This window comes from Bubalus kerabau, chromosome 5 (genome assembly GCF_029407905.1).
Source record: "Bubalus kerabau isolate K-KA32 ecotype Philippines breed swamp buffalo chromosome 5, PCC_UOA_SB_1v2, whole genome shotgun sequence".
Lineage (NCBI taxonomy): Eukaryota > Metazoa > Chordata > Mammalia > Artiodactyla > Bovidae > Bubalus > Bubalus kerabau.
In genome coordinates this window covers 17,864,374-17,884,516 of record NC_073628.1, presented here as the reverse complement: position 1 = coordinate 17,884,516, position 20,143 = coordinate 17,864,374, and the positions used below count along the sequence as shown (strand labels likewise).

The 20,143-nt window shown below is 45.0% G+C and overlaps 1 protein-coding gene across 3 annotated transcripts in view; it reads left to right on the top strand.

The window, feature by feature from the left end:
* Positions 1–550: 550 nt before the first annotated feature.
* OPCML (opioid binding protein/cell adhesion molecule like) overlaps positions 551–20,143 on the top strand; it is a 523,993-nt gene continuing 504,400 nt past the window's right edge. For all 3 annotated transcript variants that reach the window (XM_055581185.1, XM_055581184.1, XM_055581183.1), the window contains exon 1: positions 551–1,321. In XM_055581185.1, the coding sequence (XP_055437160.1) occupies positions 1,155–1,321 (167 nt within the window). In that variant the 5' untranslated portion in view covers positions 551–1,154. The remainder of the gene's footprint in view (positions 1,322–20,143) is intronic.

The following is a 20,143-nucleotide window of genomic DNA, read 5'->3' as shown; positions in this document are numbered from 1 at the left end:
TCCAATTTGCTGCGGTCCCCGAGCTCCCTCTCCCGCCCTTCCCTCCCGCCAGCACGTAGGGAAGCCGCCGAAAGGGGCGCAGCGTTCCCGGGCAGCCGCGGTGTCGCGGGAAAGAGGAGCCAGGGAGGTGGCAGCCCGGCCCGCGCGGCTCCTGGCGCGAGTGGGCGGCGCGGCGGGGGTTAAGGTGGGAGCCCGAGCCCCGCGCCCGCCGAGATGCGCGCGGTCAGCCCGCTTGCTCGGCGCGGGCACCGCGGAGAGCGGCGGTCAGTGATGGAGCTGCTGCCATGACAACCCCGGCGGTCTGGGTCCGCGCGCGTCGGGTCTGCTCCCGGGAGGCCGGCAGCGCGGAGGCCGGGGGCGGCCGCTGAGCGTGGCGTCCGCGCGTCCCCGCGCCCCGCGCCGCGTCCCCGGAGAGGCGGGAGCGCCGTCTGCCCGCTCCCCGTGAGCCCCGAGCCTGCGCCGCGGGCGCTCCGCGGGCCGGGCCGGCCGCCAGTCGCCGCCCGGGCTGCGGCGAGGACGCCAGGCACCCACCGCTCTGGAGGATCGTCGGACTTGGCCACAGCTGCGGGTCCCCGCGGTGGAACTTTTTACCGCCTTGGCGTTCCAGATCGGAGACTCGGGCTGGTTTCTAAATACATCTGTACATATGTGTGATCTAATAAAACATTCTCTCCTCTCCTTGAAGCGGCAGCTTTTTATGACATCTCCTTTATGTCAGAGACACTTGCCTGGCTTCTTTGGGTTATAAACTTTTGATGCCAGACCTCGGCAGGACGTGCCCAACTGAATGTTAAAGTAGCATCTCGAAGAGAGACAGAGAAAGAGCAACCGTGACCTTCATCCCCGCACCTTCCTCCTTCCTCTCCCTTCCCGGCCGCCTCCCTCCTCCCCAGGGGAGCATCGAGAAAGCGCTTTTTTGGATGCAGGAGGGGGCATCTGGTTGTGCCAGGCTGGAAAGCTGAGGCAGGATCTGAGGAAGAATCAGTAGACTCCGGAGAGCCTGGACTCCGCTTCTCCTTACCCCCTTCTCCGCTTCTGGCTGGTTCCAGCCCCTGCCTCCCTCCCCGCGCGGCTGCCCGAGACCCGCCGGCGTGCGGGGCGGGGGACGAGGACCGAGCCGCCGCCGGAGTTCTGGGAAGTTGTGGCTGTCGAGGATGGGGGTCTGTGGGTCCCTGTTCCTGCCCTGGAAGTGCCTCGTGGTCGTGTCTCTCAGGCTGCTGTTCCTTGTACCCACAGGAGTGCCCGTGCGCAGCGGAGATGCCACCTTCCCCAAGGCGATGGACAACGTGACGGTCCGGCAGGGGGAGAGCGCCACCCTCAGGTAGGGAGCTGTACTTCGGCGGGGGACTGAGCCCCTCGGATGGGATTCGGTGGGAACGGGCGAGCGAGAGAGGACCGGAGACCTGCGTGGGGGACGAGCGTGGGAGACAAGCGTGGGAGAGGGCTTTTGCAGGCCCAAGAGGTGCCCACTTGGCGTTCTGTGGCAGCTGGGACCCGTTCTCCTGGACAGCTTGGTCATTCGCTGTGGCTTCTCTGGCCCCGGGTTTTCGGAGCGAGTCCTGAGGTCCAGGCTTGGGACTGCATGTATCCATGACGCTGTGGCTAGACTTGGCACTGCGATGTGAGCCCTGGCATTGAAATACTGGGGGCTGAGCTTGGGAGCACTGATGCCCTGGGGGCTGTCTCATAGTCGGGCGGGAAGGTATGTGATGAGGCATGGTGGTCCAGAGAGGGCTGGTTGGCCTCTATCAGCGGGATACCTGAAATTTCCGGCTCTGGAATTGCCAGCTGCTGGGCCCGGGCCCTTTATGAGTCTGCAGCCATCCATGCCAACCCCGCGTGCTGCTCCTGGGGCCCCGGTTGTAAATTACGAGGGCAGTTTTATCTTTGCAGCCTCGGCCCAGGGAGAGGAAACATGCCTCTTTTATGCAACGACAACACTCCTGTGTGAAAAGCACAATAGGAAAGCTTTTTGTTTTACCTTAATGAGTTACAGAGAAGCACTTACGGGCTCCAGGCAGAGGGGTGGAGATTCTTGGAATATGAACCTTTAGGGACCCGGCCTGCTGCAGCAGAGACTTTAATAAAAATGCAGCCACCACTTTCCACCAGCTCAGCAGATATCATCTTTTATCCCTTTAATGAGGCAGTTCTGGTCCTCGGAGACACATTCAGGGACGTCCCAGCTTAACTCTGCTCACAGTGTGCACGGGGTGAATGCATTTGCCCTGCCTGTGACTTTGATGGTTACGGTGGAAATAAAACATCGTGCCCCAGATTCTGCAGCTGAGAAGCCTGGCAGCTCCAAGGAACGCGTGAGGGTGGGGCTCCCTTCCTGCTCGGCCCTCGACTTCCTTGGTGTCCCTCTCAGCCCAGATGAACCTCTCCCTGAGGAACGAAAGGAAGGCCTCACGCGACCACTGCTCTTCCTAAGCCCAGGAGTGGAGGTTGATGCTTGCCTTCTGGGTGGTCTCACTGTGCTTTCTTCTGAGCCCAAGGACGGGTCCTAGAACCCTGTCTGGTGGTGCATGGGGGCCCCAGAAGGAGGGAGAAAAACCAGAATGGAGACAGACCTCCTTTCTAGACCTCCAGCAGGAGGGAACCCCTCTGGCCTGTCCCGGACTAGAGGGAGTATAACGTGCATACTTCCTTGCATCAGAGAAATCCCGGGATGAGGGGCCTGCAAGGCACATGCGCAGAGGGCCAGTCTGCTCAAAGAGAGGAGTAACAGCCAGGCTACGGTGCGGGTTACCCCAGGCGACGTGGGGAAATGGCGGTGGGCGTTAAGGGGTGCCAATGCTGTGTGCCTCTCTCTCCGTCCTCCAAACTCATACCCTCTTACCAGGGACAGAGAGGCGTAGCACAGGATAAGGTCTCAGTGCTGAACTTTCCAAAAGCCTCTGGCCTCTTGTCCCTGAAAGTTCAAGCTTTCTGGCCTGCAGTAACACTGTTCCACCAGCAGAGGGCCAGCTTTGAGCTACCGTTTTATTAGCTGCTGGCCTGTTTTCATGATCTTCAATTCTAATGTTTAGCAGCTGGGCTTCGTAATGGGAATGGGAATAAAAAAGGGAAAAGCTGAATAGTTGCTTTTTGTGCTTTGTGGAGAAAAAAGAAAGAAAAACCTTACATATTTGAATATAACTGTTATCTATTACCTGACGGCATGCTTTATTTTTTAAAAAGTAAGCCCACCTTACGATGATTTTGCCTCTTGACTTCTGTATAAGTTGCCCTGAAATAGAGAAATTCAGTGCATTGTCCCCATTTTAATCTTTCTGTATTCTCTTTTGCCTCTCATGTTTTCCTCTTTTATTACATTTTCTTTCATTTTTATCAAATGCCTCCATTTTATATGCTTTTGCATGTTATTCATTCTCATCTTTCCATCTTTGATCACTGAAGTCTTACTATTCCCTTATTTTTTAAGGTTCTGATTTCACTACGATCACAGTGTTTCTTAAAATAACATCAATAACTCTCACAGATTTCTGGGGATCTCAATCTCTCCCCTTCTGTTCTCCATGCTCCTTTGGTGTCTTGGCTCGACAGCTGTGCGCCGGTCTCAGTGAAAACCTTGTTTGTCAGGACTCCGAGGGGGCGGGCATCCTGTTTCCCGTCTCTGGAAGTCCATGGCCTCAACCCCAGATAGATGTATCATCCTGTTGATTTTTTTTGCTTCTAAAAAATTGTAGTTTTTAACCGCAGTCACTCTCTAATCTCCTAAAAGGTGTGCCACTGGGAATTCTGTGTTTGGGAATTTAGTGTTCTGAATGCATCAGATGTTCAGAAGGCATTGAAAACACTGACTGATTCCCAGGTCCACTAGTCAGAGCCATAGAAAGTCTGTTCATATGTGGCTGCTTCGGAGCAAAGTAAGCCAAGCCTTTTTCTCAATCTTGAATGAAGTTACATAGGAGGTCGAAGACCAACCAGGAGAAGCCAAGGGAAGGAGAAAGCTCGGTCCTCCTTTGAAATTTTCAGTGAAACGCTGCTCGGCTTAGAGTGGGGTGATCTCATTCCTCGGAGGCATGTTTGTGGTGCCAGGTCTTTGATTGAACGTGGAAGGAACTCAAATTATGTAGATAAGGCAATATTATCTTCCTCATAACTACTTCACAGGGCTACTTGAAAAGTAAAAATAATTATGTGACTATGGAGTTATTTTGCCTTCTTGGAAGAGAGATGATATGGAAAATGAAGGTGGTATTCACAGTGTCTGAATTATAGCTGCTATGAATCTGATTTGAATTCATTATTACAAATGGGCCCTCTTGGCCAGAATCATTTCATTACAATTATCTGCTGTTGGGTTAAAAATGTTCTGTGCCTCTGCATTAGATTAGATATGACAAGTGTCTAGAAGTCCTGTGTCTGAATCATTGCCCACGTCAGGAAGGGAGCCCAGGATGCTCGGTGTGGTCAGCTGGTGTCTATTAGGCTATTTCAGTGACACAATGCTCACCAGATGTGTTTTCTTCCTGGACCTCAGTCTTCTCTAAATTTGCTTCGGTTTTGCAGTGGACCGCATCATCCGTGTCCGTGAACATTCTGAGGGGGTTTCGGTAGGCTGAAAGTGGGGGTTGTTGCTGTAACTGTTCTGCTAAGTGGGCAAAGTTCCCACCAGCAACCTGGGGAGGGTTTTTTTTTTTTTTAAAGCATGGCAGGATAATCAGTTTTGCTGATCCAGGCTGGCTGATCTGGGATTATGCTTAGAAACTCTCGTCTAAAATACCCTCACATTTTCATTTGGAGTTCTGAGCTAATCTCTTTGGAACCCAGTATTTGGAGGTTAACCACTGCCAAGGAGGAATCTGAGCAGCAGGATTTTGCCAAAGTCACTGAGGCAGTCAGGCTCCCAGGGAGGCGTCCTGTCTTTTCCTGGGTGTTTCTCTACCTTTTGCCCTCTCCATCAGCAGCTTTCTTTTTGTGTACATTAGAACATTCAGAAGAGCCATTCGGTTATTCCAAACAAGGCCACAGCACGTCAGTTTCAGCATTTCAGTTACCTAAACTGAATAAGGACTCCAATCGGGGCAGTGGCTTCGCTCTTGGCCTGAGAAGATGGATTCAGACATGGACCCAAGTACAAGTCCATACAAGGCCACTCCAGCTGCAGTGCTAACCTGGGTTGCCCCGGAGTTACTGAAGATGCATTTTAGATGTTCCATGGCCAGGATCCCAGACGAATGAAAGCAAAATGTCTGGAGTTGGGCATGGGTGTGTTAAAGATCTCTTCTAGTATTTCTCATGTTGAGAACTGCTGCCCCAGAGCCCCTTCCTGCCCCAGGGCATCTGAGCAAGGCTGGTCTCCAGTTGCCCTGCCCACACTTAATGTAACCCTACCTGTGTGCATTGACGTCACCACTTAAAGCTGTGAATTGCCTGAGAAGGAGCACCAGGCCTGGGGGCCTGCATACCACCTGGGCTTGATTCTTGCTCCTCCCCTCACCTGCCAAATGATTTTGAACACTTGAATTCATTTGTGTACCCTTGGGGATGGTATCTGCCCCATCTAAGGCATCAGGGAGATGAAAGAGATGGTGTTGTTATGCTGATTAGAAAGCAACACACAAGTGCAGGTTGTTATAGGAGCCAAACAAAACCTCAGTGATGACCTGTGATGCCCTGTCCTTTCTAGGTTCATTTCTCCCCCCTCCCCCAGATGCACAGAGAGCTCTAGAATTCTCCTTCCCCTCCCATCACACACACAGAGCTCTAGAATTCTCAGTCCTTCCCCAGTGCCAGCCAGCGCCCTGCTTTCTGCTCATGGTCAGGACTCACCCTCATCTGAGCCCCCATAACGCCTGCTGCAGATCTTTGTTCTGATGGTTACACACTGTGGACTCGTCAGTTACATGTGGGTGTGGTTGGACTGTGAGTTCCTAGAGGCACAAAGCCATGACCTAGGTGTTGGCTACAGACGCCGCCGTCATGGATACTGAGGATCCAAAATGATACGTCTGGGCTGAATGCTTTACTCCACTGTAAAGGAGCTCAGTCTCTTATGATGGAGTGTTAATCTGCAGCGATAAAATGCTCACAGCGAAAGGGTTCCATTCTCTTCACAATATGGTGCCAACAGCAGGTGGTTGGTTAGAGCCTTTGGGGGCCTAGGGGACTTGCATTCTGGTGTGATCACTTTCCAGGGGGGACGCTGAGTCCACCAGTGGGCCCTGAGGCTGAGCCATCCCTGGGACAAGGCGAGGAGCAGGGCAGCAGAGCAGAGGGGGTCTTCTCAGCTGCAGTAGGGTGATGGACTTGGGAGCAGGGCTGTTCCTGTGGAGACCTGCCTTCTGTTGACCAGAGGAGACACGTGGAGCCAGGAGGGAGAGGGGCAGATGGGGAAGCTGATGTATCCCAATCCGGCAGACCTGGAAGAGAGGGGCTGGCTAGATTGAGGCCGTCTAATCACTGATTGGTAGGGATGCCAGCGTGGGGGATGGGGGGCGCATCTTAAGGCAGTCAGCATACGTGTTCTGTGACTTTCTGGATTGCTCTAAACAACTCAGCCATTCCCATCTAAGCCCTTGTTCTTCTTTTTTTTTTTTTTTTGGCCTTTAAGTAAATTTGGTCCTTGGGTTCAGTTTAGTCCTGCTGTTCTAGAAAGGGACCTTGGCCTGCCTACCTTGCTCACTGTGCAGCTGGCTCTGGTCAAGGGCAAGGGTGGAGGCGAACAGGACTGGGCAGCCTGAGCTCCAGACCTGATGGGGTCCAGACATGAGACGCAGAGGATAAGAGGTTCCGTCCATCCTTCCCAAAGGAGGACTTGAACATTATCATCAATGGGAAGCATTGTCATGGTCCTAAACATGTGTTTAGGGCTGGCCAAAATGGCGTTGCCTGTGAAGTTAGGAACTGTTAACCTTTCTTGATTTTTTATTTTCCAATCCACTCAAGATGGCCCCAGACTATTTTGGGTTCGTTAGTTTGTGTACCATTTCCCCTGCAGGAAGATGCTTTTTAGCTGACGTTGGGTTGGGGAGGAAGGTGGCTGGGAATGGGCCCTGGGGAGAGAGGCTTCCCGCTGAGTGCCTTCTCACCTTCCAGCCATAGCACCTTCCTGGGACTTCTCGTACCTGGCACATCTTTTTTTAAGACGTGAAAACTGAAGCTGTGATGTTTCTGCAGCTCAGCACTCACCCTGCCTCCATCTCTGTGTCATTGCCCCAGTAGAAGAGGTTAGAGAAGGGAGGTGTTGGAGCCTGGTGCCCCTTCCCTGCGGGACCACACCGCAGACCTTTCAGTAAAACCTGTGGGTGGGGCTTAAATAAATAGACCCTGTCATCCATAATTGAATGTGTGTCAGGTGCCAGGCCAATTACTTACTGTTTCATGTAATTTTCAGAATATTATGATCCTGTCCAGGAAGGAGACATTTTCTTCTACCCTTCTAGGGTCTTCTGGCTGGTCTAAGAATTAAACAGACAGCAGACAGGTGAAGAGGAGAAAGTCAAACAAAAGTTTAATAACATATATACATGGAAGAAACCCAGGGGAACTAAATAACTCACCCCAAAGCCCAAAGTCCTCATCCTGAACACCATCCTCAGCTGAAGACTAAGGAGGATGTTGGAAGTAGTGGTGTGGGACTTTTAAGTAGAGGAAGGCAGTTCACATGGAGATGAAAAAGCAGATTGATTGGTAAATGAATGTTTGTTGGTCCAACAGAGAGGGACGCAGAGTGGGCTCTGATCTCTGGGAGTTGCTCCCCCAAACCTGGCTGTATTCTTTGCAGACATCTCTCCTGACCCTCTATTCCTGGAATAGGTCCTCTATCTGAATTCTCAAGACAGTTACTGGGAAGGTCAGAGTTTCTTCCTGAGTCTTGGGCCTTGACTGTTTTCAGCTTGAAATAATACACATGCCAGAAACATTTTGGGATGTCGAATTTTGTTCCTCTACAATCCCCACTGTATAAACTAGGAGACTGAGGTTCAGAAGGTTGAGGCACTTGCCTTGGGTCACATGGTTATTATGTGTCAGAGTCTATGCTTGCTCCTAGAATGCCTTTTCCCCCTTCTTCTGAGTTTGATAGTGCCCTCTTCCAGGTAGGGAGAACAGAGGATGTTTCCATGAGCTTCAAGCAGAAGAAGCAGACGGCTCCTCTGTGTTCCTGGGAGCTATATTTGAGCCAAGGTTAGGAAGTCTGCACTGGGTTGAGGGCTGTGGCTGCCTGTTGCTGTGCCCCCAGCAGGTCCTTTACGCTCTCACCTGCACACCAGCAAACACTGCTCTGTCTCTTGGGGCCAGAAATCAGGCTGCAGAGGGTCCCACCCACCATGTGTGCTGCCCCTGAATCATGGGTGCCCTTAGCTTTGACCCTGCCCAGAACGCTGCGCCCTCTGGGAACGTCTGTGACCTCTCACAGGACGAGCAGCACCTCCAGGGACCCTGCAGACAGGACAGAGCCAGCAGGGGAATGATGACAAGGACACCAATGACAGAGCATTTCTCCAAGAACCAGGAGGAAGCAAGTGACCCGCGTGGAAGGATGCAAAGAGGAGAAGTCACGTGTTTCTAGATCCAAAAATCCAAGTCATTGTGTCATCCCGTCTCCCCATCTTTATGCTCGTATTTTATTTTAAACCATCAAGACTGTGGCAGCAGCGGGCACAGGCCCTTCTCGCTCACCTTGTGGCTGACTCATACCCTACAATGTCTGCCTGACCTCTTGTGGCCTCCTCTTCCCTGGAGATGGCACATTTTGCTTAAATCAAAGAGAGGCTGAAGGACTTGACCTGGCTTCCATAAGAGTGCTGATCAATGTTGAAAACTTGCTTTTGAATATTAAACATCTCCAGTGGGTCTGAAGATTTATGAGATCTCGATTAACCAAGTTTCCATTGCATAATAGAAATACAGTATGTTTTAAGTGGTTGTGAAGTTTTCTGGCAAGGCCACAGAAGATAATTTAACTCATAATTATCCAAAATGCTATAGACCCGCCATGAAGAATAATAGAACACGATGTTGTTGTAGAAGAAGTAATTACACAAAAGACGGGAAAAATGAATATGATAATTTTCTATTTATCGTGAATGCCAGTGCTGAAGAAAAGTAGACATAATTACAGGACGATAACATGGAAACATTTTCCCAAAGACATTTCTGAATACTTCCAAAAGTTTGGGAGTTTGTATTATTGTTTCTGTTGTGCCAAATTTAATTTTAAGATGCATAGCTTTCCTTTTATTTGATTCAAGTGTGCATTTGCAGCCTCAGTAATGTTGAGGAGTATTTTCATGAGTATTAATAAAGCAAGGAAGATAGATCAAGGAGACAAAAGACAAAAATGGAAAGCATAGAGAAAGAAAGAGACTTTCCCAGGGCGTCAGCAAGAGTCGAAGACAGACAGAGACTCTGCCCACGTGAGGATGAAGTGGTTAAGGTGGAGACTCTGTAGTCCCAGGTAGAGGAGGAGGGGGAGACAGGAAGTGGCAGTGCTGCCTGTCCCCTCCCCCAGGCTCTGCTGTGCCAGTTGGAGGACTAACTGTCCGGGTCATGGGACCACACCCACACAGGTGTGCCGTGTCCGCCCTAAGGCATTGTGGTGTGTGTGTGTGTTAGTTGCTCAGTCGTGTCTGACTCTTTGTGATCCCATGGAGTGTAACTGTCCAGGCTCCTCTGTCCATGGGATTCTCCAGGCAAGAATACTGGAGTGGGTAGTCATGCCTTCCTCCAGGGGATCTTCCCAACCCAGGGATGGAACTCGGGTCTCCCACACTGCAGGCAGAGTCTTTACCATCTGAGCCACCAGGGAAGCCCCATCCTAAGTCAAGGTGCCAGCAAATTTAGGGCTCAGGTTCTCACTTGCTGCCGGAACCTGGCTCTTTCTGACCCTTGGTTTCGCCTGGCAGCTGGAGAACCCTTTCTGTCACTGAGCCCTGGTGCATGACCTGCTCCTTTGTGCTGGACCCACCCTAGGCACTGGGTAATTGGCAGTCTGCTCTATTCCGCAGGTGTCTCTTCTCCAAAAGCCCAGCTCCAGTGTTAACCCCAATCCTCTCTAACTCCTCCTGATTCCTGGACTTTCCATCACTTACTGTTCACCTGCCCACTGGAACGTCCTTTCAGAGACCACCTTATAGGCAGGCAGCAGGTGAGGGCTCAGCCAATTCATGCTTGATCCTTCATTAATACCCCGTCATTCTTGGGTATATGCATTGCCCTATCAGATAGCATGCGCCTTGACTGGGATTGATTGCAATTGATGCCATCCCAGTGTAGGGATTCTTGTTTGATGTTTAGAACTCCCCACGATGGATAAAAGAAGTCAGCATGTGTTTTGCAAGGAAATGAATCAGTCAGGTGTGTTATTGGAGCGGCCTTGCCCACATTGACTTAGGTGACTGAAAGGCACCTGTGTAGAAGGAGGGAATAAAGGGATTCATATTTGTGCTGGCCTATCTTTCTAGCCCATCCCTAAAAATACTACTCTCCCTGCTCTTGTTGGCACTGCTTCTGTGCCTTTTGTTAAATGTATTAACACACTCTCTCCATCTTTAGGTCCCAGTGTAGGGTTCAACACCTAACTCAGAGGGGATGCTCCAAGTTTGTTGAAAAGATGAATGTGTGTCCTTTATCTCTGTCTGTCCACCTCTTTCTCTCTCACACACATACCTACTTTTCCTAATGAAGATATTCTCATCCATTTTTAAGCAATTGGGAAGTCACTGACATTACAACCAAAGATTCTGGCATTTGAGTCCTAGTTGAGATAATGATCTCTCCCTAGATACTTGGTATTTAACTTGTCCTGTCTCCTCCTGCTTATTATAATTGCAGCATTTTCGAATTTCACACCATTCTTAAAGTCACCATCCTGAGATGCTGAGCAGTTACAAGGGAGGTATACCAGCCTCCTCCCTTTTTATTAAGGATACAGAATAGAGGGTGGCATATCCTGGGACTTTATCTGCAAACTCTCGGGAATGGAAAAAAAATGTCAGTGAGAGTAGTCTTCTAAAATTGCAGAGGGCATCTCAGGATGAAGGGACTTAGGGACCTATTGTTTTGTCCGTGTGAAATATAGCAGCTTCTGTGATGAGCTCTCACTATGAGACCCTTGGATACATCCACAGAGCACCTGTCCTGCTATGGCTGTGCAGTGGGAACAGTTTATAGATCTTCTTGATTATACGTTTACATTTACACTCGGCTAGTCAGTGGGCTTCCCTGATGGCTCAGGCAGGAAAGAATCTGCCTGCAATATGGAAGACTTGCATTCTATCCCTGGATTGGGACGATCCCTCAGAGGAGAGCATGGGAACCTATTCCTGCATTCTTTCCGGAGAAGACCCATGGACAGAGGAGGCTGGCGGGCTACAGTCGATGGTGTCGCAAAGAGTCACACATGACTGAGCAACTAACAGCGCAGCAGTCGGTGGGCGCTTAGGGAAATATAAGGTTAAGTATAACCCGTGTCAAGAGGTTAAGGCACAGACTTTAAAAGTCAAGAAGGTTCAGTTCAAATCCTGGCTGAATGTGATCAGACAAGTGACCAAGTTTATCCAACCCTCAATTTTAAATACCGGATCGAGGGGTTATACACCCACTTCACTAAGTTGTAGGGGAGGAGTAGATGGCATTAAGTTTGTAAGGGCATAGACTAAAATCAGACATGTAGCAAGTTCATGATAAACAGTAGCATTAATGTTTTAAAAATATGTAAGTTACTGAATTCACAATTTAAAGAACCAGCTTTTATTTACTACTCTGTGCCAAGCCCTGTTCTAAGCTGCATGGAAATTATTAAATTGAATTAATCCCAGAGTTTCCTCTTTAAACACTCAGATCTAGTGAATATGTTAGCAGAATAAAGGGCCCATAGATCAGGAAGTGGGGGAGAAAGGAGCCAGAGGGAGAGAGTGAGGAGGAGAGGACTGAATTTGCATAAAATGCACTATATTCTGTGTTCACTTAGACAAACCCTGGCATTCACATTCAACCGTGTAACCTCCACTCTAAAAGATATAGAATATATTCTTTTTTATCACCCTCAAAGAATTCCCCTATGCCCTCTCTTTTTTTGTGGTCAAATATGCACGACATGAAATTTTCTATTTTAACCACTTTTAAATATGCATTTCTATGTCATTAAATGTGTTTATTTTATGTGCCAAAACGTGTATCTCCAGGCCTGTTTTCATCTTTCTGAACGGAAACCCTGCCCCCCTCCCCCATTAAAGACTAATTCCCCATCCTCTCTCCCTGCTGCCCTGAGTTTCTGTCTCCTCTAGGGACTTCATATCGTGGGATCATACAGTATTTGTCCTTCTATGACTGCCCTATTTCATTTAGCCTCATGTCTTCAAGGTTCATCACTCTAGCATGTGTCAGAATTTCCTTCCTTCTTAAGGTTGAAAAATATCCAATTGTAGGTTTATACCACTATTTATCATTTACAGCAGAGACATTACTTTGCCAACAAAGGTTCGTCTAGTCAAGGCTATGGTTTTTCCTGTGGTCATGTATGGATGTGAGAGTTGGACTGTGAAGAAGGCTGAGCGCCAAAGAATTGATGCTTTTGAACTGTGGTGTTGGAGAAGACTCTTGAGAGTCCCTTGGACTACAAGGAGATCCAACCAGTCCATTCTGAAGGAGATCAGCCCTGGGATTTCTTTGGAAGGAATGATGCTAAAGCTGAGACTCCAATACTTTGGCCACCTCATGTGAAGAGTTGACTCATTGGAAAAGACTCTGATGCTGGGAGGGATTGGGGGCAGGAGGAGAAGGGGACGACAGAGGATGAGATGGCTGGATGGCATCACTGACTCAATGGACGTGAGTCTCAGTGAACTCCGGGAGTTGGTGATGGACAGGGAGGCCTGGCGTGCTGCTATTCATGGGGTTGCAAAGAGTCGGACACGACTGAGTGACTGATCTGATCTGATCTGTCTATGGAAACATGGGCTGCTGCTATGAATAATGCTGCTATGGACGTGGGTGTACAAATATCTGTTCTCTGCTTTCAATTCTTTTGGTGTATTCCCAGAAATGGGATTTTATATGCCCAGAAGTAGATCATGTGGCAATCCTGTATAATTTTGAGGAACTGCCATACCATTTTGCATAGTGGCTGTACCATTTTACATCCCCTCCAGCAATGCACAAGAGTTCCAGTTTCTCCACATCTGTGTCAACACTTGTTATTTTCAGTTTTTTGTTTTTATAATAGCCATTTTAATAGATGTGAAATGTTATCTCACTGCAGTTTTGATCTGCATTTCCTTGATGATTAGTGATATTGATGTGCTAATATCCATTTGTGCATCTTCTTTAGAGAAATGTCTGTTCAATTGATTGTTCATATTTAATCAGGTTACTTGGAGAAGGAAATGGCACCCCACTCCAGTACTCTTGCCTGGAAAATCCCATGGGCCGAGGAGCCTGGCAGGCTGCAGTCCATGGGGTCGCGAAGAGTCAGACACGACTGAGCGAATCAGGTTACTAGGCTTTGTTGTTGTTGAGTTATAATAATTCTTGATGTATTCTGAATATTAATATTTTATTAGAAATGATTTGCACATGTATTATTCCATCTGTGTATTGCCTTTTCACTCTGTCAATAATGTCTTTTGATGCACACAGCTTTTTAATGTGAGTTTGCCGATTTTATCATTTTTTTCTTTTGTCCTTTATGCTTTGCTGTCCTATCCAAGAAATCTTTGCCTGATCCAATGTCATGAAACTTTTCCCATATTTTGTCCTTGAACAGTTTAATGGTTTTAGCTCTTCTGTTTAGATCTTTGCTCCATTTTGAGTTAGTTTTTGTATATGGTGTAAGGTAGGAGTCCAAGTTAATTTTATTGCATGTAGATATGCAGTGGCATCCCACTCCAGTACTCTTGCCTGGAAAGTCCCATGGATGGAGGAGCCTGGTGGGCTGCAGTCCATGGGGTCGCTAAGAGTCAGACACGACTGAGTGACTTCACTTTCACTTTTCACTTTCATGCATTGGAGAAGGAAATGGCAACCCACTCCAGTGTTCTTGCCTGGAGAATCCCAGGGACGGCGGAGCCTGGTGGGCTGCTGTCTTTGGGGTCACACAGAGTCGGTCACGACTGAAGTGACTTAGCAGCAGCAGCATGCAGTTTTTCCAGCACCACTTGTTGAAAAGAGTATCTTTTCCTTATTGGGCTTCTCACTCTTGTGGAAATTCATTTGAACTATAGTTTATTTCTGTGATCTCTATTCTACTCCGTTGGTCTATGTCTGTCTTTATGCCAGGACCATACTCTTTTGGTTATTGCAGCTTATAGTAGATTTTGAAACCAAGAGTATGAGACCTTTTACTTTGTTATTTTTCAAGATTATTTTAGGTATTTGGGATCCACTGAGGCTATATATGCATCTTAGGATGAATTTTTCTATTTTTGAAAAAACGTCAAAATCACTATTGACAGGGATTGCATTGAAGGTGGAGACAGCTTAAAGTAGTATTGACAATTTAATAATGCTGTCTTTCAATCCATAAACATGGGATGTCTTTTCATGAATATTTGTCTTTAATTTATTTCAGAAACATTTTGTAGTTTTTAGTGTATAATTCTTTCACATTGTTTAAGTTTATTCCTAGTAATTTTAAATGTTATAAATTAAATTGATTCTGAATTTCCTTTTTGGATTGTTCATTGTTAGTACATAGAAATACAACTGCTTTTATGTGTTATATAAAACACATACATTTTTATTTTTATGTGAAGATTATGGCATATGCATAAAAATAATTTTATTCTTTCTTTCCAGTTTTGATAACTTTTAGATATTTTTCTTGCCTAATTGCCCTGACTACAACTTCCAGTACTATGTGAATAGAAGTGATGAGAGCAAGCAACCTTGCCTTGTTCCTGACATTAGAAGGAAATATCTAGTTTTTCAACATTAAGTATAAGTATTTTATATATGGCCTTAGCTTGATATAATTTCCTTCTACTTCTAGTTTATTGAATTTTTTATCACAAAAGAGTGTTGAATTTTGCCAAATGTTTTTTCTGCATCATTTACTATTTTTTTAAATTCATCCTGCTAATATGGTATATTTGTTGAGTGATTTTCATGTATTCAACCATCCTTGTATTCCAGTAATATGTTCTCCTTGTTTATGGTATATAATCTTTTAGCATCATTGAATTCAGCTTGTTAGCACAGTTGGCTCTTAGATAACACAGGTTTGAACTGCACCAGTCTGCTTGTGTATAGATTCTTTTCAATAGTAAACACTATGCTTGCAGCGTGAATTGTGGTTGGTTGAACCACAAATGCAAAACTGCAGATAGAGAGGAACCAAAATTTTTATGTGGAGGGCTAACTATAAATTAAATGCAGATTTTCAGCGGTACAGAGGGTCAGCACCCCTAGCCCCCGTGTTGTTCAGGTTCGACTGTATATCGAGGGTTTGGCATCAGTGGTTTTACATCCCTTATGATAAGAGATATAGTCTGTAGTTTCCCTTTCTTGTGGTGTCTTTCTCTGGCTTTGGTATTAGGATAATGCTGGCCTCATAGAATGAGTTTAGAAGTGTTCTTACCTCTTTATTTTTTTGGAAAGGGTTTGAGGATAACTATTGTTAATTCTTTAACTTCTTCATAGAATTCACTACTGAAGCCAGCTTGTCTTGAGTTTTTCTTTGTTAGGAGATTTTTGATTACTGACTCAGTCTCCTTACTAGTTAAATACCTATCAGATTTTCTGTTTCTTCATTATTTAGTTTAAAGACGCTATATATTTTCTAGAAATTTATCTCTTTTACCTTCAATTGATAATCCAGTTTGTTTACATACTATAGTCTATAGTATGTAAATCTTATGATCTTTTCAGTTTCTGCAGCATCCCTTCTTTCATTTTTATTTTATCTGGTCTTTTTTTTTTGTTATTGTTGTTCTTAGTAAATCTAGCTAAAGGTTTGTTAATTTGTTCAAAACTAACTTTTAGTTTTGTTGATTCCATTTTTTTTTCTGTCTTCAATATCATTGATCTCTACTCTCTGTAATCATTATTATTTCCTTCCTTCTATTATTTTTGTGTTCAGTTTGGATAGAGGTTCAGGCTACTGCTTACTCCTAACTGCACTGCACTGCAGGTAGGTAGAGTAAGGGGAAATAAAAATACCATGACATTTCTTGTTATTTTAAATGATGCTTCTTTTTTTTTTTTTTCCTGCATTGGGCATTTGGTCAGGTTCTGTAATCTTTGATTGATTTCCGGAGCCCTTGTAAAGTTATTGTTTCCAGTTTCTAGTTGTGTGTTTAGTGTTTCTGTGGGTAAACAAAGGTTTGTCTTTTCCTAGGCTGTCATCTTGCTGACATTCCTGCTCTACCCTTTTAAAGTCAGTCCTCCAGGTCTAGGCAGGCATCAGTTTCCTTTCTGACACCATAGACATCATTTCATTTGTTCTATAATTTCGTTTAAATGGAATAATCCTGTATTACACAGTATATCTAATATGTGACTTTTTTCCTTCAGTTTAATGTATTTGAGATATGTACATGTCACTTCTTTTAGTTCATTCCCTTTGCCCTGTAGTGTTCCATTTTATGGGTATATCACAATTTTTTTTCCCCATTTACCTGTTGAAGGATTAATATTGTTTCTAGTTTTTGTTTTTTTTTTTTTTTAATTAAGGTGCAATGAATATTTGAGTATAAATCTTGATAAAGAAATATATTTTCATTAAAAAAATACCTAGGAATAGAACTATTGAATCATATGATATGTGTCAGTTTATCTTTAATGAAACAGACAGACCATTTTCCAACGTTATACCAATTTACATCCCCACTGGTAAAGTCTCAGAGCTCCCAGCTGCTCCACAGTTCCAGCATTTGTCATTGTAGGTCTTTTCAGGTTTTTGGTTGTTTAAAAAATAATTTATAGACTTTTTAGTGGGTATATGAAGTAGTGTATGATTGTGAAATTTTAATTTGCATTTCTGTGGGGATTAATAACATTCAGTCTCTTTTTATGCATTTTTCACATTGGCCAGTCAAATATCTTCCCACAGGCAATGGATGATGGATGTGTTTATCCATCCATTTATTTCAGCAAATGTTTCCTGGACACTATATGCCATGTGCTATTTTCCAGAGATTGAGTATGGACTAACTTGAGAAGTAAGTCCAGATGGCACAGCTTTGGAAATTGGGGGTCATACTTTTGTGAGTTTTACCTCCAGGAGCCCCAGCAGGTTCTCAGCGTGAAAATATGAGAACTGGCAGGAGGAGGTACCATTTTGACATACACTAGAGCATTCTTCTCTCTGTAACAAAACCTGCCCTCAAACTGTTTCACCAGATTCAAACCTCAGTGGGTTTCACTGGAGCCTAAACTGCCCGGAAAAGTGAAATAGCCAGCTCCACCCTCCTTCAGCTAAAAAAGCACAAAACATAGCTTGAAGAGAAAGTGAGCATTAAAACTACACTCAGATATAGCAGGGATGTTGGAATTATCAGACCAGAAATTTAAAATAACTAGGATTCACATGTTAAGTGATTTAATGGACAAAATGGACAACATGCCAGAACAGATGGGTAATGTAACATAGAAATAGAAACTCTAAGAGAAAATACAGAAAGAAATGCTACAAAAATTGTTGCAGAAATGAAGAATGACTTTGATGGGTTTATTAGTAGACTGGACACAGCTAAGAAAAGAATCAGTGAGCTGGATGATATGTCAATGCAAACTTCCTAAGCTGAATAGACAAAAAGAAAAAAGACTAGGAAAAGAAAAGAACAGGATGTTCAAGAACTATGGGAAAGTCATAAATGGTATAATGTACATATAATGGGAATATCAGAAGGAAGAGAGAGAAAGGAACAGAAAAAACAATTGAAGCAATGATGATGGAATTTCTCAAGATTAATGTCAGACAGCAAACCATAGATCCAGAAGCTTCAGAGATTATCAAGAAGGATAAATGCCCAAACAAGTACACCTATGGATATGATATTAAAATGAGGAAATCCAAAGGCAGAGATGGTTGAAAGCAGCTGGGGTGGGTAGAGGGATACAATGCTTATAGAGAAGTGAGGATAAGAATTATGTAGACTTTAGATACCTTACAAGCAAGAGAAGAATGGAATGAAATATTGACTCCACCCACCATTATTTACAGGTATTGCTGGCTCTTTGGTAATCATATTATTTGTTCATTATTTTGCTCTCTCTCTTTTTCACACACATGCACAGACTTTTTTTTTTGGCTTCAGTTAGATGTTAGTTTCTTGAGAGCAGGAGTAGAATGTCAATGTAATTGTCTCAAGTACCTCCTATGACACTTTGCAAACAGAGTATGCTAATAAATTCTGCTTGACAAGAGGCAGGTAGATTGCATCTTTCTCTGTGTCTGCATCTCCTTCCTGAGTGTAGACACAATCAGACATTTATTTATTTGTGATCATAACAGAGGTGACAATAATAATGAATGCAGGCAACTTTTATTTGTGTAGTGATTTGCAGTTTGCTCTTTCTCCTCCTGAGACGCTCTTTTCCAACCTCTTTGTACATCTGGTAGGTCTTCTGTATCTTCTAGGCCCCATTCAAATACTGCTTCTTTTGTCAATCTTTCCTAGTTTTCCTTGGTCCCCTTTATCTTAATAATCTCCAAGCTTTGCCACCCTGGCAGGGGATCATAGTCATAGTGACCTGGGAACATTTTTTTTTAGAATACAGATTCCTGTTCCCAGCTGCAGACATACGGAGTTAAGAATGCTGAGACATATACTCAAGAATCTGATTCTCATGCAATGAAAACTAGTTCCATGCACCATTGTTTGGAAATATTGCATCTGATCCTCTCAGTATTTCCTGCAGAGCATGCAAAGGGAGTAAACTGGCCCTCCCCCGACTTCCTCATCACTGCTACATCCCTAGCTGCAGCAGTAGCTATCAGAGTCTCTAACAGGGTCTCCATGGGTCTCCATTCATGGAACTGAAGTTCCAAGAAGGCAGTGAAGATATCTCATTCATCTCTGTATCTCTAGTTCTGTGTTCAACCTAATTTTTTGCCTTAGATTATCTTGTTTGTTTGTTAAGACTTATAAAAACCCACTCAAAGTATTAGGCAAAGAAAGAGGCTCTGTTATAAGGACCATGGAACTCAAGAGAAGTGGAGAATATTGGCTTCTGTAACAAGTGGAACTAGGCAGCCACTCTGTCATCTGCCTATTTGTGGCCATATGGTCTTTTATTTGAAAAATAGGAACCTTTCCAGCACATCTGCTTTCTTTGTCTTTTTACCAGTCAGCTGTCTGCATTTCCATAGGATATAAGACAGCCATCCCGGGTCTTCTGAGTTCACTGGTTTTCAGCCCAAGTTAGTTCCCACAGATCATCTAGCATCTCTGTTTTCCATTTCCAATATAACTTCCAGGAGATGAATCTGAGTGTTCCACTTTGGTTGAATGTCTACCTTAGACCAATCAAACCATAGTTGGGTAGAGGGAATCATGTATCAGATAGGATGCTTTTAGTTCTAAGTTATAAATCTGAAGAGCCTCTTGATGAGAGGGAAAGTAGAGTGAAAAGGCTGGTACCTGTGGCGGATTATGTAAAGTTTAAAAATAAAATAAAATTAAAAAAAAACAAAAAACAAACCCAAGATCATAGCATCCAGTCCCATCACTTCATGGCAAGTAGGTGGGGTAAAAATGGAAACAGTGACAGACTTTATTTTCTTGGGCTCCAAAATCACTGTGGATGGTGACTGCAGCCTCAGAATCAAAAGATGCTTGCTCCTTGGAAAGAAAGCTATGACAAACCTAGACAGTGTATTATAAAGCAGAGACATCACTTTGCCAACAAAGTTCTGTATAGTCAAAGCTATGGTTTTTCTAGTTGTCATGTACAGATGTTAGAGCTGGACCATAAAGAATGCTGAGTGCCAAAGAATTGATGCTTTCAAACTGTTGTCCTGGAAAAGACTCTTGAGAGTCCCTAGATTGCAAGGAAAATAAACCAGTCAGTCCTAAAGGAAATCAACCATGAATATTCATTGGAAGGACTGATGCTGAAGCCAAAGCTCCAGTACTTTGACCATCTGATACAAAGAGCTAACTCATTGGACAAGACCCTGATGCTAGGAAAGATTGAAGTCAGGAGGAGAAGGGGATGACAGAGATGAGATGGTCAGGTAACATCGCTG